At 38.1% G+C, this 27,409-nt stretch overlaps 1 protein-coding gene across 1 annotated transcript in view; it reads left to right on the top strand.

The window, feature by feature from the left end:
* The window catches only part of SPAG6 (sperm associated antigen 6), a 36,802-nt gene extending 10,112 nt beyond the window's left edge, over positions 1-26,690 (top strand). Inside the window, exons 3-11 of the mRNA XM_074535031.1 lie at positions 799-965; positions 4,393-4,576; positions 11,145-11,350; positions 12,207-12,380; positions 14,596-14,748; positions 17,105-17,296; positions 18,452-18,568; positions 21,357-21,502; positions 23,694-26,690. Of these exons, the coding sequence (XP_074391132.1) occupies positions 799-965; positions 4,393-4,576; positions 11,145-11,350; positions 12,207-12,380; positions 14,596-14,748; positions 17,105-17,296; positions 18,452-18,568; positions 21,357-21,502; positions 23,694-23,760 (1,406 nt within the window). The 3' untranslated portion in view covers positions 23,761-26,690. The remainder of the gene's footprint in view (positions 1-798; positions 966-4,392; positions 4,577-11,144; positions 11,351-12,206; positions 12,381-14,595; positions 14,749-17,104; positions 17,297-18,451; positions 18,569-21,356; positions 21,503-23,693) is intronic.
* The last annotated feature ends 719 nt before the right edge of the window (positions 26,691-27,409 follow it).

The following is a 27,409-nucleotide window of genomic DNA, read 5'->3' as shown; positions in this document are numbered from 1 at the left end:
CCTCTGCTACTGAGCAAGAGCTGGGATCTCTCTGGAACTCTCTGTTCTAACATTGAGATTTTTCTCCTGGTTGGCAGTAATCTGTTTGGGGTCCATCACTACATCTGTGAGGTTGGAGTTGGGTTCTGCATGAGCTCCATTTCACTTTCCATTTTGTTATCCAGTCATTTAGTCTGTAACTTTTTATAGTTTCCCTTGCTGCTACTTTCACATTTTTTATGCTTAGCTGATATACTGTGAACTCATCAGTGAAAACACATCATAAATAATAACATGATAAGGAAATCTACAACTCTTCTATCTGGAGTGTAATGTACTATGGATATTGGTCTTCAAGTCAGTCATTGCTTACAGCAGATGAAATGTAATTTGTTGTAATTCAGTGTAGAGGTTCTACTGGCATGATGAATGAGGGACATGTCAGTGTCTTCTCACCAGGATCTCCAGATGGAGTTTCCTGTGCACACGGTAACAGATGCAGTTTATGTATGTTTGAATGTTACTTCCTTTCTTGTGTAGACTTTGGGATGTATTTTAGAGATATTTGAATACAATTTATTTCTACATATGCCTTTTTTTTGATTTCAGAATTGTTCTGTACCTATGAAAAGTGGGCAGACACATTGCTATACATCAGCAGTGCTATCCAAGTGCCAACTTCATTTCAGCAGAACACCTGGATTTCCTACATGCTCTTATTACCTGGAAGAGTAATTAGTAGGTTTTTATGAATAAAGGCAAATGTTTAGAAAAACTTCAGCTTACCAAATTGGCTTTTGTCTTCCTACTGCAACTCAGGTGTGGTGTGTTTGCTGAGACCCCTTTTGCTGGATGTCGTCCCAAGTATTCGACAGACCACTGCCTTGGCTCTTGGGAGACTTGCTGATTATGATGTGGAGATGGCAGAGGCAATTGTGAAGGCAGGAATTCTTCCACAGCTCATATGTTCACTGCCTGAGGAGAATGTAAGGCATGATTTTTCTCTTAAGTAATATTTTTAAAAATTATTATACAGGGAAAAGGAAATCTTTCTGTGTCAGCATCTGGTGTTATTCTAATAAGACATTAAATGTATTGAAGTCAGAGCAGCATTCATGTTTGAACCCCTGAGAGATCTCTGTGTACTGTATGCCGAGGTCTGACTTCAAATAAGCTTGACTTTAAAATATTGTATTACCGTTTAATGCACTATAGGAAATACATTCATTCCACTGTAACATTTTTAAAATGTTGAGTGATGCTTTGTAAAAGGTTCCTCTTCAAAAAGGAGATGGTTGGGAAGCTGTGGTGATAATTGACTAGGTTTTGTCCATAATACCAGACACGTGTAAAATACATCTAAAACCCCTCAAATTCTGTAATGAAATACTTTGTGTCTCCAAACACAGGCCTTTGGAAATCTGTAGTGTGAGAAACAGCAAACCTTTGACACAGGAAAATATACAGAAAGGTTTTCATCTTCATGTTTGTCAAAACCAAAGTACAGTCACAATTGCAATGCAAATAAATCTGTTGGTCTCTTCCACACCCTTCCTCACATTTTTCCTCAAGGTCTGTGTCTCTTTCAGCTTTGATTTTTGAATGATGCTAACCTAGATTAACAGAAATACTTTCAAGTAAGGTTCCTAGCAGCTGGAAACTGACAGCTGAAGGGTTAAGTGCACTTATATCACAACCACACTTATGTTGCAGCTTTGATTTATGAAAAGTAGGTTTTCAATGGAAATATAATTTGGAAAACCATATATTTTAATTTTCAATCTTTTGAGGAAAACAAAGATGTAAATGTACTCATTGCATCCTTTTGTGCATATAGAATCATTGCCTATACAATTAAAATTGAAAAAGAAAACACTAAAGAAAAACTTTGATGGCATGATACTGGTATAGTATGAAAAGAAAGTAAAGATTTTAATTAGACAAGGTTATAAACATTTTGGATATTTTATTTCTATTTTTAAGGGAATATGTGGAACAGAACTCTACCCACTGTTGGTTTGGAAACTACCCCCTGCTACAACTTGAAACCCTCACTAAATTAGCTCAAGTACCCTGAGATAGAGCAATTAGGGGAAGCAACAGCAAGACTTGTGTGAGGTCATGGAAAGCCTGCTATGCCTTGGTGACTGAGGGCAAGAGGAGAAACTCGTCCAGTTCATGCAGAGTTTAGCAAGCAGACAGTTTGTCACTTCCCACAGGCGAAGAAACCTTTTCCATTTGACTCACTTTTAGTGTATCAACATCTGTATTTAAGGATGAGATTCTTTGAGCACACAATGAATACTGTTTCTACTGACTTATGGGGAACAGTCACAGGGTAACATCCCAGATCAATGTTTTGTCAATTAAACTGAGCAAAATTCAGTTTTACAGCATATTCTGGCTATGCCTGTAAATACGGTTTGTTTCTAAAGAATGTGTTTTGAATAATGAAAACAAAGAAGTGTTTTTCTTTGCCAGGAGCATAATTACTTAACAGAAACAACATACCCATATTTGTACAGACTTATGTAAACAAATATGGCTCCATTGAGTTCAGCAAAGCTTACAGTAACTTACATTATCTGGGGATGGGACCATTTGTCTGTACTGTTTCCCTTAACTTCTGTTCCCCCTAAATTAGGTTTAATGCTTTGCCTGTAAATTATGTTTAATGTACCTGCTTGTAGACCTTAACTTAGAAAACTGGATTTTTGGCATCAAGGAATTATGTTAGTACTGATAAACTAGGGAAGGTAAGGGCATGTGTTGGAGCACTGAAAGATGACTGTGCTTGTTAATCAGTAGCTTGTTAATCATGCTCTCTGATGTGGTTTTAGCCAATGCCAGACATCAAACTACTCAACAATGCTTGGGCATGGTTTAAGGGATAGCACAAGGCAGGAACAGTTTCCAGTAGCATAGATGAGGCCATTGTGCTTTGAGGAAAAAGGAGTTTGGTGCACAGAAGTGTCGCCTTCTGCTGTGTCACCTTCTTCTAGGGCCAGGGAGTGGGCCTGGGTGTGTGTTATTTCCTGGGAGGCCATTGCAGATACTGTTCTGTTGCCATATCTTAGTGCTTCAGATCAGGCTTTGAAGGTGTTTGAGTACCTCACAGGATGCACAAAAGCACTCACGTGGTTCTTTGTTGTTCTGGACTTGATCCAGAAGGGATGTGGGCTTTGCATTGTTTAAATTTTGGGTGCCTTGACAGAGGACTAGCACTGCAAAGTGCCCAGACTGCCTGAGCAGAGCAGGGGAGAGTCAAGCACCTTGGGATGAGATCAAAGGCAGCTGGCATAGGAGAGAGAGCCCTCTAGAGCTTGTCCATAGGGATCATCTGTCAGTGCCCAGGCTGGAGGGCACACTCAGACACAGCAGCAGGGTACTTGTGTCCCCGTGAATCTTGCCCTTCACAAGGGAGGGGAATGGCCTGCCTTTCTGAAAACATGGTTTTCTGTGGCCAGAGTGCTCTAACTGGGCTCTGGATTTTGAAAATATAAGGGAGTAGAGGAAACTTCAGCTTCCATATCCTAATGGCGGATATAAAACTGCAGGAGGAGACTGAGAAGTGGTTTTTTGAGGGAAGACTTAACTGTGCTTTTAGAAGAAATCACTGCTGCAGTTTACATGGGAATCCCATGCTGTATGCAGTGTCATGCATTACATATACATACTGAAGCCATTATTTGGTCCAGCCCTGAGGGAGATGGGCAGGATTGAGACAAGAGCTTAGACTTTGTGTGCCCTTATGACAAAAGGGCCAGGTGCTTGCTCCTGTTCAAAGGGAGCTTTTTCTGGACACAGGCAGGAGTAAAATTGCAGTCAAAATTGGCAATTATTCAGTATTGGGTGTTAGTGGGATGGGTTTTCAGTCTCCTAGCTGTGGGGTTTGGGCATTTCAGGACTCAGATTTTGAACTCTTTTATTGGATCTAATTCTCTCTGTGTCAGTTTCCTGTTTGCAAAATGTAACTAGTGTTTTCTCATAGAGATGTTGTGAGGATATCTATTTCAGAAAGTGGAAAATCTTGCAAGTGTTACAGATGGGCAGAATTATTTTAGGAGCTTGCTCTGCATAACCTGTATAATCTGGCTCAACATGTTGAGTTATTGTTTTTATAGCTCTTGTTGTTCACTACTCACTTCAACAGACTTACCTAGACTACTCTCTTTTCCCATATCCTCTTAGCTCTCTCATTTTTTTCTGTTTATGCACTTGCTGCAGATTTTATGTTATGAGCTGTCCCAAAGAACTGTAGGTTCATTGTTTGTGTGATGTCCAGTGGTCCTGATTTGGGTCTATATAAGACATTGCTGCTACTAAAAAAGTCTAATTTAGGCATGTCTGTACTATATTATGCCTCAAGCTTCTTAATGTTAGTGAAAGTTTGTTTGTTTTTGATTTGTCTAGCGTTACTACAAGAAAGCAGCTGCATTTGTGCTAAGAGCAGTTGCTAAACATTCTCCACTACTAGCTCAGGCCGTAGTTCAGTCTGGAGCACTGGAAATGCTGGTGATTTGCTTGGAAGATTTTGACCCTGGAGTCAAAGAAGGTGCATCCTGGGGACTTGGATACATTGCCCGACACAATCCAGGTAACAAGTTTCATGTGTGTTATCTTTTAGCTTAATGTCATGTGATAACAATAATAAATTGTGTTATTTTGGTAAGTATAAAAATATACTTTTTCTTCTCTACAGTTAGAAAATTTTAAATTTGGGATGAAACCCTCGTGTAACTGTACCATTCCAACAATGCTGTACCTTTTTGTGGGAAACTGGCATACCTGACATCAGCAGTGCCCAGCTATGAGAGGTGCTTTAAGAGAAAATGTTTTGGGCGCTTGGTCAAAAAAGGACACTCTGATTTATTCCTCTTCATGAACAGATTTCTGAATCTTTATATATTGTGTAGGTGCTGCTGCAGAACCAGGTTTCTTTTGCTTGGCATTAGTTCTTCTTTGATATACATAGTTGAATGGAGAAGCCTAGGGAGAAGCAAGTTTCATTCATTCATTCATTCATTCCAGTAGTGTTTGCAGAATAAATAGGCCAAATTTATTGCACTACGTTATCATTAGCCAGTGGACCACACTACTCTCTGGGAGTCAGGAATAGATCCTAGGGATCCAGTATTGAGCAGTTCACTGCTGTCTCACAGGCGGTTGTATAACTCACTGGTGGTGTCATGTTCCTATTTAAACACTGATCCACGTGGTTGATAGTTCTTCTACCAGCTATTTATATAGTTCAAGTAAAAGTTTAGACTGTGAATGAAAGAGCCGATGGAAGAAACTGCTAGCTGGAAGGGGTGGGAGAAACAGTTAGTGTTTGTATTGTTCAAAGTTAAACTAATTATAGGATCATAACATTAGCTCATAGTTTTATATTTGGTTTTGGCTCTAAAATGTACATAGACTGATTTTGAAAGTGTTTTTTCTTTGTTTTTTAATCAATACAGAATGTTGGACTGCAGTAGGCATGGGGGATTCCCCCTTCCCATGTAGCAGGTTAGCTTACTGGGACAGTCTCGAAAGGTGTTAGCACCTTTCTAACAGACTGCATTTTCTGGGGAACAAATTAATTCTTGGGACACCTCTCTGGTAATGATCTTTTATCATTTGGTCATCAGGATTGAATTCCACCCTTGATGGAAAATAATTGTTCCTTCCATCTGAAAGATATTTATTTAAATATCAAAAGTGTTCATTTGTATAAATGTGTGTAGAATGTGTGTGTCTGCATTACTCGTAACATAAACATTTCTGCAGTTTTGTTATGTCACTAAATCAATATTGACTCACTTCAATTGCCCTTCATGCTATTCACTGCATGAATGCTGATGGAGCTTTAGTGTGATCCAGTTCACTGTGTGACAGCATTGTCTGCAAAGATGTAGGTGATGTGGGGGTGTTGAAGACAAAAAAATTCCTTGTACAAATTTTTATTCCATGGTTATGAATAATTTATTTGCTGATGGTGAATGGGTGCATACCTTATGTCAATTTGCAATGACAATAAGAATGGCATCCTCAGAAATTAGGTTGAAATTGTGAGTGCTACCAAGCTGCAAGCATCAGGACACAGACAGATCATGAGATGTAATCAGTAAAAAAACCCTGAATGCCATCAAAAGCCCACCAAAACACCCCTGAAAAAATTGCCCTGCTACAGCCAATTTAGGGGATTTGACTGCCTCTATAACAGTCACAGTTTGTCTCTAAAATGATTATGGAAAGTAGAGGAGTTATGCTGAGAAAAGATTGCTCTGTGCATCGTATGTTTCTTACACTGCTACAAGCATGCCTTTGCAACACGATGTTGCTGGAAATGGGATCCAGAGATAGAGAAATGGGATACAGACTCTCTCTTATCAATAGCTGGTGTTTACTCTTCAGGAAGCTCTGGATTAGACTGACATGCTCCTGTTGACAAAATTTGGTGGTTATGATTTTCTGTCATTGACTGTCTGTGGACACATAATGCAGTTTTAACTTTAAAAATAGATCTGGGTGTAAAATGGCTCCCCCCACTCACAGAAGGTTTTTCAGTTTCAAAAATTGTTGCAGTTTTGAACTGGGACAATACTGAGGCAAGACTTTTTCTCTCTCCTGAAAAGACTGGGAGGTAGGGAGATTTGTTTGCTCCAGTAAGAAAAGTTCAATAATTAGGGCATGTCTCTGGGATTGAAGTCCTGGTCTGTTTTAGGCAGGATGTGAACCTCTGTCTTCGTGAGTGCAGTCAAAGCCTCCTGGCATTCAGTGATAACTGTTTGCAATGGTGAGGGTCTCTCTGCTTTTAATCAGAAACTCCACCTATGACCCAGTAAAGCTATTAAGAACTGCAGTGTATGTTCCCATGGAAAGACTTCCATTCTGAGAAATTGAGGCTTCCCCCCCACAATGAAAATCCTCTCTGCTAGCAAGTTCTGTACTGACTTCATACAAAAATCTCTTAAAATGCAGTTCTTCTGGGAACAGAGGTCTCCAGAAGGCCTGTGAGATTTTAGGTAAAGACAAATGTCTCATGAGGTTTCAAGATGTTAAAATCTTGCCAGGTCAGATTCCAAAATTTAGAAACTGCTCGTGCAGTTCTGCTCTTTCTTTCCCTTTTAGCTGAATTTCAGATACTGATCTAACTCCAAAGTGTACAAATCAATGTGCTGTGATTTTGCCATTCATTATTTTTACTGATTGAATTTAAAAAGAAGTATAAAATGTTTCAAATGCCATAGATACCATCAGGTCCATGAAAAATATTTTGTAACATTTTACTTACACCATATTCAGTTAAAATGCAAAATTGTTTTCTTTGAAGTATGCAAATAATTTGGCTTTCCATTTTCTTTGTCTGCATTAAAGGTGTAATTTATTCATTGTCTCATGCTTCAGTATATTGTAAATTGGTAGGAAAACAAAAATAAACAACACTGTTGATACTGAAACTTATTTCTAAGAGCAGAATTTTGCTAATTTTCTGTCATCCAGTGGACCATAGCTCAGCTTAGAAGGGACCTTGGCAGCTCTCTAGTCCAGTTTCCTGCTCAAAGCAGCATCAGCTGCAAGAACCATTTCCTCAGCTCTTCAGTGATTTGAGTCTCACCTCCCTCCTCCTGGTGAAAGCTTTTGCCACTGTGGTTGTAGAGGCCTGCAGAAACCTCTGATTTTGAAGTGCAGCCTTTGGGCTACTTGTGGCAATTAGAGTCTTTCTGTGTGGCCATAATATGATCACACAGTCCTCAGAAAAATGCAGTATTGGTGGTTGTTTTGGTCAGAACCTGTTGTTTCCTGTGGATGCACCTGCTACCACAGCAAGGTCTGTTTGAGAGCCCTGGTCTGAACTGAACTGAAACCTGCATTTGCTTCCAACCAGGGGTGTTGCTGCTGCTCTGTTATGGGGATATAATATTGTACATTGTCAATATAATATTGTATATTGTCAATATAATATTGAGGTGATTTTCCTTCTCTGGGGAAAACCTGGACATTGACTTTCTCACCTTCATCTTTTTTATCCTCATCTGGTTTTTATAATCCATGCTATTATTGCCAGTGTGATAACATTAGTAGAGTTTTTCTCTTAGCATCTTAAACTAGTTTAGAATAATCCTGTAAGACTTCCCATTGTTTTCAGTGGGTATGTAGGCAGGATCTTGGCTCCACTTTGTTGGCTTTCCCCTCTTCCTGCTCACATAGACTCATGACAAGTCTTCAACCTACTTTGAATTAATTTCTTCATCCCTGATGAGTACTTTTGTATTGAGACAAACCAGTGCAACTCTACTACTACTTCAAGTTGTACTAGAATTGGTGGCATCTGAGACTCCGAAATCTGTCTTTATTAGTCTTTCTTCTACATCCATTTGAATCTTGTCTGTATTATCTCCACTTGCTAAAATCTTCCTTATGTAGATCTGGATGAAAGTGTTTTATTTTTGGTCAGTTTTGAGACATAGTTCTCTTGTGTCTGACAAACAGAGTTCAGTTTCCTAACCTTCTGTGGAATTAAATGAGGTTCATACATTAGCTTTTCTCTGCTGTCTTTTGTCTTTTCTTTGCCCTTATAATACAGCCTTGGCGTAGTATTTGGAAGAGTATTTTTGTAATTTGTTTTAGTTATTTTTTAGAGTGAATATTTGGTTTAAAAAATTCCTTATTGCCAAGTTTGTTTTCACCTCTAACTCCTTCTCTGTCTAAATTTTTTCCCACCTCTGTCTGTGTTTCTAAATGGGTGGCAAAGTTTCATGAATCCTTTGGTGTATAATCTGCATTAAAGATGTTCTACAAGTAAGAAGATTAATTGAGCCTTTTTTTGAGGGGAAAAAAAAGATTTACAATTTATAATAGCATCATTAATACTTAGAATTGTAATTTTGGGCTGAATTTTCAGGGAAACAAGATGGGAAGTACTGTATTTCCTTTCTTCCCTGCCTCAGCTTTTCTGTTTTTCTGACAGTCCATTTACGACTTGTCTGTCTTGACACAGGTCCAGCCCTCCATGTGGTAAGTTATTAGCCACGAACCTTATAAACACTACTGGTAGAAAAACCATTTAATTACCCATGACCAACAGTAACCATCAGTATTTAAATGGTATCAGACTTCTAGCAGCAAGAGCTGATCTAAGTTGAATCAGATTTAGTTTGCTCTTTCGAAATAACTTTTAGGGTTACCTTTGCACGCCTGAGAGTAGCTGTGACCTAAAGTACTGCTCTTTCTCTCCCTGCTTGAACTTCATGATTTTAGCTCCTAAGACATCAAAGAGCCCCGTTCTTCTATTTCCATGTCCCTCTTGACATCAGATTCCTGATTTTAGCATTTCCCAGCAGATTGTGGGCAGTGGAGCTCTGGTTGCTCTGAAGTTCTGAGGCACAGCTGGGGGGGTTAATCTGGGCTGTAGGTCAGTAGATCACCATGAATTCCACTTGGTCAATGGACAGCAGCAAAACACGATCTGAAGAAACTGAGCATGGCTTTTTCCCCAAAAACTGACTGTAACTTATACCATTTATATTGATTAGCTCCTTTTCAGATTTGTTTTGACATACATTTCAGGTATATTTCACTTCAGATTTTTAAAATACAGCATTTGAGTTTGTTGAAATCTTATGATTTGTGTATGTTGAGGATGCATGCACTACATTTTCAGTCAAATATTTATTTGAAAAATAAACTTTGTAGAGTTGATTTTACAGATTCACAGAATGTTCTGAATTGGAAGGGACCCACAAGGATGATCAAACCTTAAGTAAATGGCCTGTACAGGGGTTGAACCCACAACTTTACCATTATTAGCACTATGCACTAGCCAACTAAGCTAATTTCAGGGTGTTGTATTAGTTTAAAAATTATTGCATTATTTATTTTTTGGATGTAATGTTTATATTTTCTTTAAAATATTGTATAATAAAATAACATACAGTGTAAATATTTGACTTATCACATGTATTGCAGTGTGTGGCAATAACTCACTAATTGAAAACAAATCTGGTCTGGAACATTATTTGGATATTAACAATGTAATGATGACATGACGTACAGATTTCATGAAAAACTATATTAGTCTATGTATATTTAATGAAGTATGCTGTATTTTTCTTAGTATGAAAATCTCTTTATGGATGGACTATAAATCAAAAGCTAAGTTAGAGTCTTGAAATACAACAGCCATATGTTGCCATGGTACTGTAAGTCAAGAAAAATGTTAAAGATAATAATGGATATGCATAATAAGGTGTAGCAAAACTGAATGAAGAACCTAATAGATTATTGAATCCCCTATGGTTTTTACCACTTTTTCAACACTATTTTAAAATAGCACAGCTTGGTTATAATATAAATTTTGCTTCTGATACCCAGTAATTCTCATTTTAGGACTGTGATTAATGCTGCATACACAGAGAGAGCTAATGAATTTCTAATAGTGTAATTTTTGTCCATGTCAGCTAATCACACGCTCAGATTTTTTTTTTTTTTGTTTAAGGTGCAGTTAGTTAAGGATATTGTGCCAATCTCAGACACACAATATCACTGATGATATTTCTCATTTGTCTAATTGTGTATGATAACATTTTCTTGTCATTAAAGTATAAATTCTGTCTCATCCCACGTATGGTAGCAAAGACTAGTTTTGATCACCAAGTTCCATTTTTGCAATCTTCTTTGTAAGATAAGTCTTTTATGTATGTTTTTTGTATTTTTGTTTTTGGCATTTGATCTATGCTAATATCTGCTTATCATTTAAAGAGGGTAAAATGCTCTCTAATTAGCCGGTTGATAAAATTTTGGTACTTTGGCTTTCTGTGTTGTTGTTAGCCATGCATAAAATGCTTTCCTATTGATCAGTGCAGAATAGCCAGGGTTTAAACAGCTGACATCTGCTTACTTTAAAAAAAGAAAAAGAAAACAGAATAACAAACCATTTCAGCCTAATCTACCTCAAATGTGTGCATGTAAATGGGGGTCCATCTATTGACCTGCATTCTTTTCAGTTGTGGATTGGTCCACACGGTTTATGAAACCAGGAGGGCTGATTTGAAATGCAGATGTCGAGACAGTGAACTACACCCTCCCCTTTTTCCTTTGCTGTATCTGTCAGGGTGAAAAATGGCTTGCACAAGGGTCAGTCACCCATACTCACTTAATTACTTTCCTTGGACCTACAGAACTGTCACAAGCTGTGGTGGATGCAGGCGCTGTTCCTCTTTTAGTGCTCTGTATCCAGGAGCCAGAAATTGCTTTGAAAAGGATTGCTGCTTCAACTCTCAGTGATATTTCAAAGCATTCTCCAGAGTTAGCACAGACAGTAGTGGATGCAGGAGCTATCGCTCACTTAGCTCAGATGATCCCGAACCCTGATGCTAAACTGAAGGTACATTTAATTTTTTTTAATCTCCATTATACCAGTCATTACTTGAGATTGAATCAAAGACACGGATGTGCATATTTATTTAGAAGCTTTTGGTTTGGGTGTTAACAAAATGAAACTGTGTAGTTAGTGACAAAGAGTTCTGCACATATTTACAAATTTAGCTACTGGATAAAAACTGCAGCTCTGTGAGGAACAGCTAAACTAATCTTTAAAGTGAGAAGTATGGGTTTTTTTTAGAAATACACTGTTTATGAGGAATGCAACAGATACTTTTAATAGGTAAGATTTGCACATTTCAGTTACAAAAAAGGTTTTGCATACTAAAGATTATACGATAAGCCAGTTAATGGTGAACTTATTGTATTTTAGAATGTGCTGTCTGATGTGAATAGCTGTTGTCAAAGGTTTAATCACTAGTGTTTAACTGACAAAAAAATTTGTTTCTTAATATAAATTTTCTGTCTTACTCTACCAAACAGAAGTCAACATAAAAATGCCACAAAGATTTCTTAATATAAGATCTGACAGATCCAATTTATGTAAATAGAAATACTTTCTATAGATTTTAGTAAATTTTAAATTACAGTTTTAAATGGTGTATATATATATATATATATTTAATACATACAAGTTTGAATGGGATAAAAAAAAAGGAGAAACTTTTATTCAGGAACCAGCGAATGTTCGGTGCCATTATATTTGTGCATGAATTGACTCAGTGAATTGTAAAATAGCTGTAATTGTTTTCCCTATCCTGCTTTGTTTTCCTTGATGCAATAGATTTTTGTGTGCAGGGGGAGTGTGTGTTGTGGGATGTTTGTATACTATTGATTTTATAACAATTTTTATTTACTAGCGTCAGGTGCTGTCAGCTCTAAGCCAAATAGCAAAGCATTCAGTGGATCTTGCAGAGTTGGTGGTTGAAGCAGAAATTTTCCCAGTTGTGCTCACATGCCTGAAGGACTCAGATGAATATGTCAAGAAAAATGGTGCAACTTTAATTAGAGAGATAGCAAAGCATACGCCTGAGGTAAAACCTTGAAAATGCAAATACAAGGTCATATCATTAGATTTTACACTTTAAATAAAATACAGGATTATTCTGTCATTTGCTTTTCGAAAGGGAGGGCAAATGGCTGTTTGGCATGTTCATTGGAAAATATGGAAATGCTGATATTATGAGATGTGTATTGAATATGAATTGGGTTAGGAAACTGGGAATCATAAAATGTATACCTAACTACTTCATTCTATGAGATATCAGCACAGAGAGGGAGGTCTTGCCTGACAGTACTGTCAGTCCTAGATATTAAAAATATTATGAGAAAAGCCTCACAGAAGTCATGATACCAGCTAATAAATTGCAAGATCATCCTTTAACAATAATAGATGGTGTGTGTCTTTTTAAAAAATCTTCAGGGGTGCTGGGATCACATTTTAATTATTTTTCCAATGACAGCGAAGGTCAAAAATTCTCTTATTTATTATTAACCTGATGGTAACTTGAGTTTGTAATTTGAGTTTGAGCATTTACAGTGTTTTTACCCATAGGAAGGTGAGGATATTTGGCAAAGTCAATACAAAATAAATAGGAAAACCATATAATTATAGCTGTGGTAATCTGCCAGACCACAGAGATAATTAAAAGGCACTAAATATGACTTTGGAATAAAATATAAGCCATGTATTTGTGGAACACACTAATGCTGAGCATAGTAATTTCAAAATCATGATGCTAACTTAACAACTGAGAAGTGTTTAAACATGAATGTTGTGCAGTTTCTTCAGCCTGCCAGTCTTTAAGATGGTGATAAAAGTTTACAGTCTTGGCACATCGCCTACTTTCTCCCTGTACCTCATGGGCAATGCAACTTCACTTCCTCAAAAAAGTAAAGAAATTATCATTATCAAAAAGGGGCTCTAGAGTCAGAAGCCAGAGACCAAACTCAGGATTGCAGGTGAAGCCAGAAGAGCTTCTGGCACCAGGTCCTCTACACGAGAGGACCTGGCCATGTTAGCAGCTCTCCAGAGGAGCACTGGGAGGCACCTTGGTGGCTCCCAATGGGAAGTCACAATCCATGTTTGACTTAGGGTGACAGAGATGACTGTCCAGCTCTGGGAATTCTGTTCAAGCAATGCATGTTGCAGTGGAGACACGCTGGCAAATGGTGTTTCTAGAGGACTTGGTTATGTCATTTCAGACTCATGGCTTTTAGATCTCAACTCTCTAGCTGCAGATGCAGTAAAATTCATGTGAAGGGCAGCAGCAGAGGGACTTGGAGTGAGGGCTGAGGGACACAGCAGGAGCTCTGCACATCCAGGTGCACATGGCTGTGTCCAGATGTGGGACTTGGTTGCTACTGGCTGTAATTCACAATCATGTGAACAGATTTTCCTAAGCACCAACTGAAAGTTTCATCTGGCTGTTTCATGAACAAAACAATCCCCTTTTAAAGGCTCTAAGACAAAGGTGGATTTCATATTTATAGAAACCAACTGGATTTGGAATTCATGTGCCTCAGTTTTGTTCATTTAATTTTGACTTTTAAGAACACATTCCTTTTGCTCTGTAATCTGTAGGGATTATACTTAAAATGGGATATACCTAAAAACATGGAAGAAAATAATACTAATAAGAATAAGAAATAATTTTGATTTCTATGCATTATTGATATCATACATATTCTACTGCTGTCCCTCAAGTGATGTGACAAGTTTGCTTTTGGTAGAGACCCATGTTGCATTGCTTGATTATTATTTATAAGCAGGGCTATGTCATTTGGCATTCTGGGGAAGACTCCATTACCCTTCAAGTGTGTTCCCTGGACACTTTCCTCAGAGCATGCTAACATGGCAGAATGGTGCAGCCCAAGTCAGTTTTGCACATCCAGAACAGTTGTCCTTGGCTTCAAGCCTTGGTGTGAGGATCCACAAAGGATTTTATGCTACAGAGGTAAATTAGGTAATTTAGGGGCCACTAGGATGAAACAGTATCTGGCTCATTAGGTGCATCTTCAAGGATTCAGAACCCTGATTTCCTTGCAGTAAAGTCAATCAAAAACACAGCAGCAAATCAGCCTCATTCCTGAAAACTTGATGCTGCACTTAGTTCCCAACAGTCTGCATGATACACATGATACTTGTATTTCGTAAAACAGGAGCAATACATTAAAAGGCTTCTCTGATGGGTTCTTTATGCCTGTTGATACTTCAGAGTCTCTAATCTGTTCTGTTTATCTTTTCAGCTTTCCCAGATTATAGTAAATTCAGGTGGAGTTGCTGCAGTGATTGATTGTATTGGCAGCAGCAGAGGGACTGTCAGGCTGCCTGGCATCATGACACTCGGCTATGTGGCAGCTCACTCGGAGAACCTGTCAATGGCAGTGATTGTCTCCAAGGTTAGCTATCACTTTGTTGTCTTCCTGTAGTTCTTCTGCAGTATTCTTTGGTACAGGTACAAATTAACATAGGCAGAGAATGTATTTTGTGACAGGATTATATACTTGCTCTCCATGAATGCACTTTCTCCTACTATTGCTGCTTTCTGTGACTGAAATTCTGTGTCAACCTGATAAAAGGGTGCCTTTATGGTGTTGAACCTTTTACAGAACATTGTGGATTAGTTGGTATTGCAGTGTGTGATTTTGCTGGGTTGCAATTGCATGGGTACAGAAAATAAGTGACTGAATTTCTGCAGTCTGCTTCCTCTTAAAATGTGTATTTGTGGCTGCATTGAAAGCTCCATTGGAACACCTCTGTTTAAAGGTGTGTTCTTCATTGTACAAGCATGGCTCTGCTAGTGCTGCTGAAGTATCTTGCAGCAGCCATCTTCAGACTTGAAAAGACCTCAGTTTCTTATGTAATGTGGTTTGATTCAGTTCTGCAAGTGACATTTCAAATGAGTAAAGTTATACGTTTTCAGGTTTAAATAAATTCTGCTGGGCAATGATATAGAAGAGAGAGAATTTGCAATGTTTGTAATAGGTGAAATCAGTGCCTGGCTTAGTAGTCTGATGTGAAAAATGCTAACTAATGACAGAAGGAAGGAAACAATTTCACTAACATTTTGGACCCATTTTCATACTATGTCAGTCATTTAAAATGTATGTGTGAGTGGAGCAACAAAACAATATAAATAAAGGAACAGAAATGTCTTCTAGTAGAAATGCAAGTTGAAAAATGGAAGTTGCTACAACACTACATAGTATGCAGGGAAAGTAGGAGTGATCAAAAAATGCTCTTCTGTATTTTAAAACTAAAGAAATAGATGCTTTTTTCTTTGCCATCTCTGGAGGCTCTTCTCTGGATGTGTCTCTCCACTTTTAGTGATGCCTAGAGCAAATATGCTCCTGCTTTTGAGTACTTGAAATTAAATGGGATGAAACCAGGATTAAGTGCTGGAGGAAGCCCCTAAATTAGATTTTTGAAGAATAATAATGATTCCTATCATAACTGAATGGAACTGCTGTGAGAGTTCTGGGCAGTTCTGGGCATCTCCCTCAGTGAGAGGGATCTGGGCAAACTTTGATGAACTTAAATGTGTTAATGAATGATCTACAAAAGAAATAATAATAAACTTCAATAAACCCAAAACCCATTTTAAAAAACCCCAAAAACTGCTTCAGGGAAAATTAAATTGTGGAGTGGTACATAGTGCTGAGGATGGGGCTTGGTAAACTGGAACCATTTGAAAGAAATGCACTGTGGCATAACCATATGCAGTTAGACACTGATGCTGTTATGATGTAAAGGGATAGTTCCATTCCATAGTACTCTAGCCTGGAAAGGATGGATTTTGAACAATGATTTTTGGGATCATACTGGACAAACACTACATTGTGGTCTTCTGCTATAAGGCAGTGGCAAAACCCCCCACAATTTAGTCCTTTGTGGTATGAAAGAGTAGAAGATGAAGCATTGTTGGAAAAGTTAATCTATTTGTTTTAGTAATATATATAGTTCTACTGTCTGTATTTGAAAAGTATCTTGGGGAAAAAATCCAAAACAACAAAGCAGAAAACTGTAAAGAAAAGAGTAGAGAAGGATTCATGAGATGGAGAAAAAGGTTTTTTTTGGATAGAGGTTTAGTAGCCTTGCATTACCTAAAGTAGCATGAAATGTTTCCTGTTGGAGTGTTTTGGCATAAAATACCAGCTACTAGGTAGTTGTGGAGAAAGTATAAAGACCCTGAACCAGAACAACTTTAGCTGGATGTGAGATCTTCACCTCTTGATGTCTGCAAATCAAAAGCTGAAGCCCTTCTTGAAGTGATTGGGTGAGTCAAACATTAACTACTGGACTCAAGAAGATGTTGATAAGTTAAAATTTAGTGCTGTGGAAAGTAAAAAAAGAAAGACTCAGTGATTGGGCCCTTCTGGTCTTAAACTGATTTCACAGAATCATAAGCACTCAGATTATTTTCTTTTCAGTCTGAGAAAAACTGCCACCTTTACTCAGTACAGCCTGAATTATGTTGTGTATTCTTTTTATACCTTAAATTTGCATGTTTGTTCAAACCGCTCTCTGACTTAGAATGTTGAATCTGTTTATTTTTACCCATATTTATTAATATTTATTAAAAATTCTCACTAATCATAATGCTGTAAAAATATGACACCACTAGCATGCATTCTCTTACAGCCTTTTTTTAGAAGAGTGTAAATAGAGAATAATTTTCTAACTATCTGTATCTGTTTCGCATTGTCATTCCCTGGTCTACATTTGTAAAGGTTGTACTTTTGATTAATGCTGCAGGGAATACCACCACTGTGTCTCTGCCTGGTAGAAGAACATGAAGATCATATTAAGGCAGCAGCTGCCTGGGCCTTGGGACAGATTGGGAGGCACACTACCGAGCACGCTCGTCATGTGGCAGTGGCAAACGTGCTGCCCACGCTGCTCGATATCTTTGTGGACCCACGCAGCTCAGAAGATCTAAGAACAAAAGCAAGTAGATTTGTAGTATTTGCACTATGGTATTTTAATTGTAATCAAGAGGTTTAAGTGCTTAAAAACGACTAAATTATGTGCATTTATTGACTCACCAAGTCACAGCTTTCCTGGGTGCTGTGTCACTTATTAGGGGACTGGCTGGTCCTAATGCATGTGCATGTGGTATATACCAAATCATATGCTACAGCCACCACAGGCTAATTCCTTATTTTTTTCCCAGTTTAGATCAGAGTTGCATAGACCCATATTGCTGTAATTTCTTGTGACTCATTTCTAATTATTGAATTCATTTTTGCAAGTATAAGCTCTTGTAGAAAATATTACAGATCTCGTAATAATTTTGCCTACATTTTTATTATTACTGTAACAGCTAATCAAGGCTCTGCTCTTTAAAACATGCAACTGCCCATATTTAGGGCCTTTCCTTGTGTGGGAGCCAGTAGAGTTGCATTTTAGTAAAGTGTATTTCTGAGCAACAGTAAGACTGCAATAGCACAGAATATGATCTCCCATGTTGCACTATGCTTCTGTATGTTCCACTAAAATACCTCATTCCATGTAAAGTACCTTTTATATAGTAATTTCCAGTAGTCCCAAAAATACTGAAGCAAAATTAGCTGTACCTGTGATCCTGCCCAAGAAGGTTACTTCTGCTTGTATCAGTCAACAATGAGTTTGTTTTCAGAAATATGCACCAATGCACAATTGTTTCACTCTCTCTTTCCCCCCCTGCCTGGACCGTACTGCACTTTGCTATCCCAGACCAGCAGCCTGTCCTAGTAAGCCACTTCTAAAATACAATCTTTTAAAGTATGTTTTGATTTAACTTTCTTATTATATTAGAGTACCTCAATTTACCTTAAAGGGTCTACTCCAGCTTTCATTATAGTCAAAGGAAAATTGCCATTACTTTGACTGTAGATAACATAATAATAATATGATGCACTGTAGGTTTTGAGGTTTAATAAATCTAAGTAGAAAATTGATTCTTCATTAAGTGACCTGATAGATATCATAGTTTCTATTCAGAAATTGCCCACTGAAAATTCTGATCAATTTGCTTTTTTGATCAGACTTCAGTGATATATATGAATTCTTGTTGTTTTTGTTGATATTTTAATACAGAAAGTTTATTTTGCATTTCAATAGACTAAGAAAGCCTTAAAGAACATTCTTCAGAAATGCACGTATCTTCCAGCACTTGAACCACTGCTTCATGAGGCCCCTCCCAGTATTATGAAGCATATTATTGGGCAGTTTAGTAAGGTAAGAAAAGGCTCTTCTTGGTGAGTAATATGTTAATTGCTAATTTTTTCCCATTTTAGTAAGGTAAGAAAAGGCTCTTCTTGGCGAGTAATATGTTAACTGCTAATTTTTTCCCATTTAGCCACTCTAAAGGTGTCATTGTTTTATCAGGATCCTCAAGCATCCCCTTCCAAAGCAGTTTGGATTCTGTTCTTTTGTCTTATACAGCTGGATACTGTTTCATTTGGAATCTGCCATAATTCATCCTAAGACTGGGCAAACAGTTTCTTATAAGCAAGGTGTTTTTTTCTTCCTTGCCTCTTGAGATTAAGTGGAATATTAACTCAAGTGCAAATATTTTCGCTGAGCCAATGTATCACATAAATCCCAGTCACATCTGTTTTAGATAAACTACAAGCTGTCTGTACAGCAGTGACTTAAGTCAGATATTTTATAATAATATAAAGACTTCACTCCTTTTATCCTGATTAATTTTCAGTCTCAAATAAGTGTAAAAATTCCAAATCTTTTCTCATCCCTCTCAATATTTTGAAACTGAGTTGTTAAATACATTGTTGATTTGAATGCAGCATGTAAAAGTGATACAATTTATTGAAAATATTTAAAATTTGTAAGTAACTGTAACTGACTGTGAGACTTGCAGTGTCTGTAATGGTCAGCACATGGTGGGAATCCTGTTCAACTACAGACTATGTTTTGTGCAATACTCTGCAGTGTAACCTGTTAGCAGGAATAACAAGCTCTGTGGGTGAGATGCTCTTTCTGGAAATGACCAGATAAAACACTCTTGATGCTCAGTTCTGATTATGACAGATCTGGAAGCACTGCTGTTGGTAGTGCAGATTCCTGATTACATTGCCACAGTTTCATTTCTCCTGTCTTCTTGCTAAGGCTGTTCAAAGGCTGGAGATTTGCACAGAATCCAGTCCCTTTTGCTTCTCTGTTCTGACTGGAGCTCTTAATGAGCCAAGTGTGTAGCAATTGGTTATCCAGTGTATATTTGAACATTGCTTGCTATTGAAATGGTTTTGTGCCCTTCATACCAGCTGATATTTTGTTTTGTTTCAATTTTCTCCTTTGCCTATATGTTATTAAACTATACTTGTCTGGCATTGGCTCTTCTGAAGTGTACTCTTAATTTTAAGTTCTCTGTAGTAAAAGCATTTGTCTCTCCTGTACCGTAGCTTGGGAATTTCCTATTCTTAGACCTGTGGTCTGTTGCTTCTGTGGGCTTATTTATGGCCCAGTAAAAGCCTTATTTCCAAGCTGTGCTTCAAAATGGGGTGCTGTTTGTTTTTCGTGCTGGACTGTGTATTTTAGCATTAGCATTTTCAGAGTTTGTGCAGTTCTGTGCTGTCTCAGGTTGGACTGGGGGAAGAGACTGTGTCTCAGAGGTGCTCTCTCTTTAGGGCCTCTTCTCAGAGAGTTTTTTGCTGTCTTATCCAGGCTGGAAGTCACAGTGTGGAGGAGGAAGGCAGGGAAAGGGCCATATCCTGTCTCCTTGCTAGCTCCTCCTTGGCAGTTCTTGTTGTGGGAGAGATGTGAAAACAGACGTCTGTTCAGTTCCTACAACGAAAAAATCACAGTTGTTCCTGACACTTCTGTGGAGCATAGAATAGAGAGAAGTCTTTGTGCTCTCCTGCTTTTTCTTTACCTGTCTGTTGATTTTGTACAGCCTAGAGGAACCACAGAAATGAAGGTTGTTTGCCTGAATGCATGGAAGCAATTTTGTTCTTTTTCTTCATCCTTTTGGGCATTTCCTTCCTCATTTGAGGCTCTTGTTTTACACTGAAATACAGTCAAATTTATGGCTTAATGTCTGACCAGTGTGGAAGCTTACAAAATGTTTTTGCCCTCATAATCTGTAACTCTCAGAGTTGGTTTCAAACGCATCTGGTTTTGCTGTAGATGCAGCTGACATCTTGCATTATCTTTCTGTCTTTTTCTATTTTTTTTTTTTTAATAATATTGCAGCCCTATGGGCCTATGGACTACATGCAGTCATTCTCCCTCGCCTGGCCCAGCCCCCACCTCCCTCCTTCATCCCTCCCTCCCTCCCTCCCTCGCTGCCGTCCTCTGGACAGAGCTGCATACTGGCATCACTCAGGGAGCACAGAATGTTATTGTCTGATCATTCCTGCTTCTCATCCCCTTTGGCTGCAGAAACTTCACGTTTTTGCTTTGTGTGTGTGTTTGTAAAAGGCTTCCATGGCTACACAGTGTGTTAAAGGATTTTAATATCTAGGAATTTAATAGTAGCATGTAATGCTTCAAGGCTGTATTGTTCACTTGCAACAATTCTCAGTATTGTTTTCATGCACTAATCTATACTAGATCATTATAATGATATAAAATTCAGCTCTACAATTAAACTGTGGGAATTGACATAAAAGACCTGAATAACTTGGTTTAAGTGGAACAGATGCTGTTGTTATTCCATGTTAGTGTTTTGTTTTGATTATCTATTTATTCTCCACAATCTTATTGTCTCTGTAGGAATAATTCAAGAAATATTATTTATGTAAGGATAAATATTAAATTCATTATTTTATATATGTTATGTATTAAAGTACATTATAAATTATGTTGTAATCATAAAGGGCTGGTTTCTGGGGTTTTTTTTCCCTATACAGTTGGGTGTTATAATACAGTAGTCATTACAGATGTTGTTTCTCTGATTTTCCTTTTTATCTGTCCTCTGAATTAAAAATAAATAAGCAATATTTGAGCCTAGTAGCATACAGATTAATTCAAAAGAATTTTTTAAAATGTACTATTCTGTCTGTAGGTGCTACCACATGACAATAAAGCACGTCGTCTCTTTGTAACAACTGGTGGACTTAAAAAGGTTCAAGAAATAAAAGCAGAACCTGGGTCACTTCTTCAGGAATATATCAACACTATTAACAATTGCTACCCGGAGGAAATAGTAAGGTAGGGAAAATGAAATTTAAAGCATTCATACTTGTAACATTGTTAGATGTTTTTCACAGGAACAACACAAAGGAAGGATTTAAAATAGTAATTTAACTCCTATGTGAATTTTGGTTTTAATAAAACCAAAGCATAACATTTGGTTAATTGCCCCAGCAGTAACACAACCTCTGGACACATACATTAGAATACTTTAGCTTTTTGTATTTGGAATCAAATTTCTTTGTCTGTCAACAAACCCCAAATAATCAGGCTCTTGCAGGAAAGTGTGAAGAAAAGTCACTGCCCAGATGGACTCTGAGTTTTCAGTACAACCATTCATATTTATGAATGGCTGTGGGAAATTTATTTTGGTAACTTGTTTGTGGATTACTTAGGCTCCAAAAATACAGGTATTGGTGAATCTTTGGTTGCATTCTTGACTTTCATAATAGTGTGTCTGAACTAGAGTATTCAGAGGTTCCTTTGAAACTTCCTCTGATGTACAGAGGGTCCAGGGGCTCTCCTGCACAGTTGGTCTGCCCACAGATGCCCTTCCTCCCTGAGCCTCATCACAAGGCTTAAGTGTTGTATAAAAGGACCATACACCAGCTGTCTGCACCAAGTTGAACTTTGCCCTTAATGAATACAGAAACACTATTAAATAGCTTACAGTCAAAATGTCACCATCCTAAATTGTAATAATGAGAGAAATGCCCTCCTAGATTCTAGATATCCATTTACCAGTCCTTCACTCCATCAACACATCAGAAGGATGTTGTACTCATGTACTCCCTCTACAGGCTCTGAAAATCTGCATCATCAATTTTAATTACAGCAGCAGAGTTCTTCAGCTAATAGTAGCTAGAAACTAAGTCTCACAAAATGAAGGCCTGTTTGTCTCTACAAAGAAAAGCCAGTGGTTGTCAAATGGGCAAAAGCAAAGTCATAAAGAAATTTTATTCTGCAGCTAGTACTTCAGAGGGAAAGAGGAATTTGTTTATGCTTTTCTGGATATTAATAATGTTTCTTTGTTATAGCTATTTTGCCCCCTGTAAATGAAAAAAGGTTACTCATCTAGCCTGGGATGTAATAAAGGAAAAGGCCCCTCTGAGCATCTCTTGCTTGCCTGTCTGTGCTTCTGCCTGATGTTGGTTGTGCTGCCTGAGGCACAGCAGCTGTGATAGAATCCAGCTCTGGGTTTGTCCTGGAGACCTGTTATTTTAGGCTGTTTGCAGACTGAATACAGTAATGCATTGGAAAGTTAGCTTTACAAATCACAGAACTAATATGAGGTTTAAAAAGAGTTTAATTATGCAGAAATTATTCAGAAAAATGAAAATTAACAAGGTAAATAGATTTCCCTTAAAGGGAAAGCATTGGGGTTTTTTTGGAGTATATTTGAGGCCTACATTACATGGAAGTGTGTTCCTCTCTCTTTATAGTTGAGGCTTTCAGGGCTCAGAGGTGGCAATTTACATGCCTGCAAAGCTAGAAATACACTGAGATATATGTTTTTAGAATAATACAGTATTAAATTTCAGATTCTCTTAACCTGGAAAACAAGAACTAAATGCAGCTTTGATGCTTGCATATTGGATGTATGTAGTTGGTCCATTTGGAAAACTGGTTGAATGACAGCAGGACAGCAATGGGACCATAGAGTCCTACTCTAATGTAAACCTCTTGGGCAGTGTCTATCCCTGAGTGGCATTAGAGAGGAAAGGCCCCTGTGACAATTTTTTTGGTTCCAGAACCAGTGTCCCTCTCATGGATGTAGACTTCATGTGAGCTTTGGGGAGTGTGTTTATGTCTGACAAGCAGCAGCAGACTATTGTCATTTGCAGCCAACAGTTCTGTGTAAAATCATGCTTTTTTGTTAAAGGCCATCATTTCAAAAGAGGCCAGCACCTACATTTTTTGGTAAAGACAATGCTTATGGCAGCTGAACCTATCTAAAATGTAGCTGCTTACCTACATGCCCTAAAAGAAGCTAAATATATTTTAAAAAAACCTGACTTCCAAGTATAAATGATAATGGAAGTTGAAAAGCAGATTGTTAAAATGTTGTAGAGGAGTAACTGTAGAATTCCTTGACCAGTGTTTAATGCTAGGATTTTTTCCTGATCAGTAGAAATATGCATAGCATTTCATTACTTTGCACAGAACATGCCTTGTAGTCTAACACACAAACAAAATGCTTCTCTTTCAGGTATTATTCCCCTGGATATTCTGAGATACTCCTGGAAAGGGTGGAAAATTACCAACCAGTTTTATAAACTTCAGTGTTTTATTAGAGCTACATTTCACATTTATGCCTTTATGACTGTAATACAAATACAGCTGTTAAAAGCCTTGCTTGATTCTCAAATCTCTTTCTACTTTTTGAACTACTGAAAAAGCTCAACAATTCTAGCAAGCTATATTTTGTTCTTTATAAACTTGTTTGTTGCTAAGTTTTTGTTCCTTTTTGTTTTACTTTAACATTACTATCAGATATTGCCACATAGATGAATGGAATTTCATGCAGGGGTGATGATTTATCACAGAAGCTTTTTCAGAATCAGTAATTTCCTTTTCCTTCCACAAGAAAAGTTTGTTATCTCATTCAAATTTTAGCCTTCTCAGCACTATTACCATTTTCTCCTTTTGCCTTTGTATATTGTTTAAAGCTTCCCAGGCTTGATGAGGGGGAAAAAGCTGACCCCTGTGCTTTTCTAATTATGAAATTCTTTCTGCACTGAGATATGTCCTACTGCTACCTTTGGGGAAGTAAAGTGTTGTGATTTTACATCTCCAAACATGTTAGCAGCAGCTAAACAAAGAAATAATCAGAGATGAAGATGATACAAGGGCTGAATTCTTCATGATGTGGTAGTGTGGTGATCCTGGCCTGGGAGATAATCCATCTTCTGCAAAAGTCCTTCTAATTAAGGCAGGATTTGCTGTGGAGGAAAGGGGCAATACACTGTTTGGTCTGTGTGTGGTTGTTCCTCTTGAGAAGGACAGAGTGAACGCAGAACTTCCATGACACAAGGGGAAGGACCCTGGGAGGTTTGGTTTGCAGGGGTCAGCAGCACATTGGTGTGGCTCAGAGGAGAGGAGCTTTGTTTGGCTGCAGGAACACTGATAGCAACGTTCTGAGCACATTCACAGGAAACCTGAGGATGCTTAGGTGGCACTGATTGGACTGATGGGACTAAGGTGGTTTGGGATTTATCCTTCAAGAGCTGAAATAGCTGAAGAGTCAAGTTAAAACACATTTGGAACTTAAGTCTTGAAGCTGCAAGATCACATCGACATAGAGGTATGAGCTCTTTCCCATCTGAAGAACATCCTGAAACTATTTTACCTTCTCCTGGAGAGTGAAAAGATTTTTATGTTCTGTTTACTCCTCTGGTGTATCACACAGCAAACAACCCTCTAATCTTCCCTAATATGTAACTGTCACTTACCATTTTTGTTCTAACTAGTTTTCTTTTTCTCATTTGCAGCAGTTTGGGGGAAGAGTTTGTTCCTTTGTTTTGTGGGGGATTTTGTTTGTTTGTTTGTTTGTTGGTTTGTTTTTCTGTTTTATTTTAGTTTAGTTTGGGGTTTTTTTGTTTGGTTTTTAAAAAATTTTTCCTGAAGACTATTAAACAGTGTTTCTGGAATGGGATATGTAAATACTGGCAGCCACAAGTAAAGACAATACTTGAAAACCTCCACTGGAGAGAAACGTACCTACTTTCTTAAACATATAACTGAATGGATTTATAAAAGGATAGTCTCATCTATTACTTGTAAAGCAGGAGCAAAGACTGATTGCAGTTGGAAATTATTTAGGGTGGCTTTTCTTTGCCAAATTCCAAATTACTGTTTTTTTTATTCTTGCCAGCATATTTTTCAACAGTTCACAAAAACATGGGTGGGCTATCTTGTGTTGAAATTTATTTCTACAGAGGACTGTGCTCCTGCTGTGAGGTACTTGGTGCTCTCAGACTCTGCAGGGGATGCACAGTACCTTACTGAGACAGAAACTGCTGGTGTCATGAATGTTGGTATAGAATCCACAGCAGATGGGTTCTTTCCTTAGCCCACAGCTAAGTGAAAAGCCTTGGAACTGACTAGCTTCTACCAAATGCCTTTTTGATTTTAGTGTTTATATTCTGACATTAATGCTAGGATATTCTGGCACTATTAATGCTTGTGGAAAAACTTTGAGACTCTTAGCAAGATTGTTGCTAAGAGTCAATAATTTTAAATCAATACTCAATAATTTTCTCACGTGCATTATGGATATTTAAAAATCAAATCTTGTACGACCTCTGAAACAAAATGCAGTGGAAGGGCTTCAGGACAGTCTTGAAGGATCTGCAGCCCCTGTCTTCCCTGGCAGAGCAGAAGTGGTGCAGAGGGGAGGCAGCAAAGGCATGGATGGAGCTGTGTCCCCACGGCAGCCGCCCTCCCTCGTGTGCTCGGGAGCACCCCCACCCCACACAATGCTAATGTATATGTTTTGTGCAGAGAGAGCAAAGAGGCTTCAGTCCCCTGACAAATGTGCTCCTGCTGTGTCACACTGTGCTACACTGTAAGGATTCCACAGGGTTAAATTTCAATGCCTAAACAATTTGTTCACAGTCTTTTCACAGTCTTTTTCTGATTCCTGACAAAGGAAATGATTGCACAAGGCAAACCTTCAAAGCGATCTGATTGTGTAGAGCACAATCTAAATCAGACCTAGCACAAATACATCTTTACATCCCTGGGCAGCTCTGGCCTGGGCCAGTGCCTGTTTGGCCCCTTGTTGCAGGATTCCTGGACGATGCCACATCCCATTAGGCTGTGGCAGTGCTAAGTCCTCTCCCACATAGTTTGAGAGCCCAGCAGTTGTTCTTTGCTGGCAGGCTGCTTCTCTGCATCACAAACACCTTGTGGCTGGAGGCTTCCCTGGAGGTACACATCTACACGAGTGAGATCTAGCCCTTTACAGCAGAATTATTGCTAATTTGTATTTTACAAATACTAATACTAATGGAACTATGGCAAGAGTTGCTTTTTTCCTGTAGTGTTTCAAAAGGTGTTTCTTCAGTGTTTCTATTCCATCCTCTCATTTGGTTTAAGTCATCATCTAAAACTATATTAATGTTTGTAATAGCTGCTCTGGCAGTCTTCAAGTGTGTATCATTTGTCTCAATTTCATATAATAAAATGTAGATTTGCATTTTAATTTGTTCAAATGCTGTTTTCATGCGAGTGTGTGACTGTGGTGCTAGAGAAGATGAACAACAGGCTCATTTTGCAGCTTGGCCCCTACCCTGCCTTTGGAAGTTTTTCTCAGCTTACCACTCAACAGTGCCTGCTTTGGAGCTTAGGACATTACAGGCATTTCCAGCAAGAGTCCGTCTCACAGAGGTGGCTTATTGAGACACACAAAGATAATTAAGCGAGTGCTTTGGCAGAAATACATGTAAGCCCTTAAATCATTTTGCCTGTTCCTTTTACTGTGGCATTGGGACTTTTCAACTCAAGTCTCTAAAGATCTTCTCTGGGAGCCTGAGCCATGATTTCTGTCTGAATTACTGCAGTTATTATTACATCTACAGAAGTAAACCAGGGCCTTGACAGAACTTGTGGATGTGTAGAACTTGTACCATATTTCATTCAGCAGATGGATTAACTGGCCTACAAAAGCTCCTTTCTTTATCTGAATGACTGGAAACCTAGAGGATCTGAAAAGGGGAAATTCAAGGAGTTCAACTGTTGTGCGTATAATATGTTCTGCATGTCCAGAGGGATTTACCAAGGGATTGCTTTGTCTCATCTGAAGTGATCAAGCTGCTGGAGATCTGCATCTTAACAAACAAATGAACAGAATGTTGAAGGAATTGAATGGAACTGGTGGAGGAAATGAACCTCATATTGTGATGTAAAGCATAAAGTTACTGT

The sequence above is a fragment of the Zonotrichia albicollis genome, chromosome 1, assembly GCF_047830755.1.
Source record: "Zonotrichia albicollis isolate bZonAlb1 chromosome 1, bZonAlb1.hap1, whole genome shotgun sequence".
Taxonomy (NCBI): domain Eukaryota; kingdom Metazoa; phylum Chordata; class Aves; order Passeriformes; family Passerellidae; genus Zonotrichia; species Zonotrichia albicollis.
This window is presented reverse-complemented; position numbering and strand designations above follow the sequence as displayed.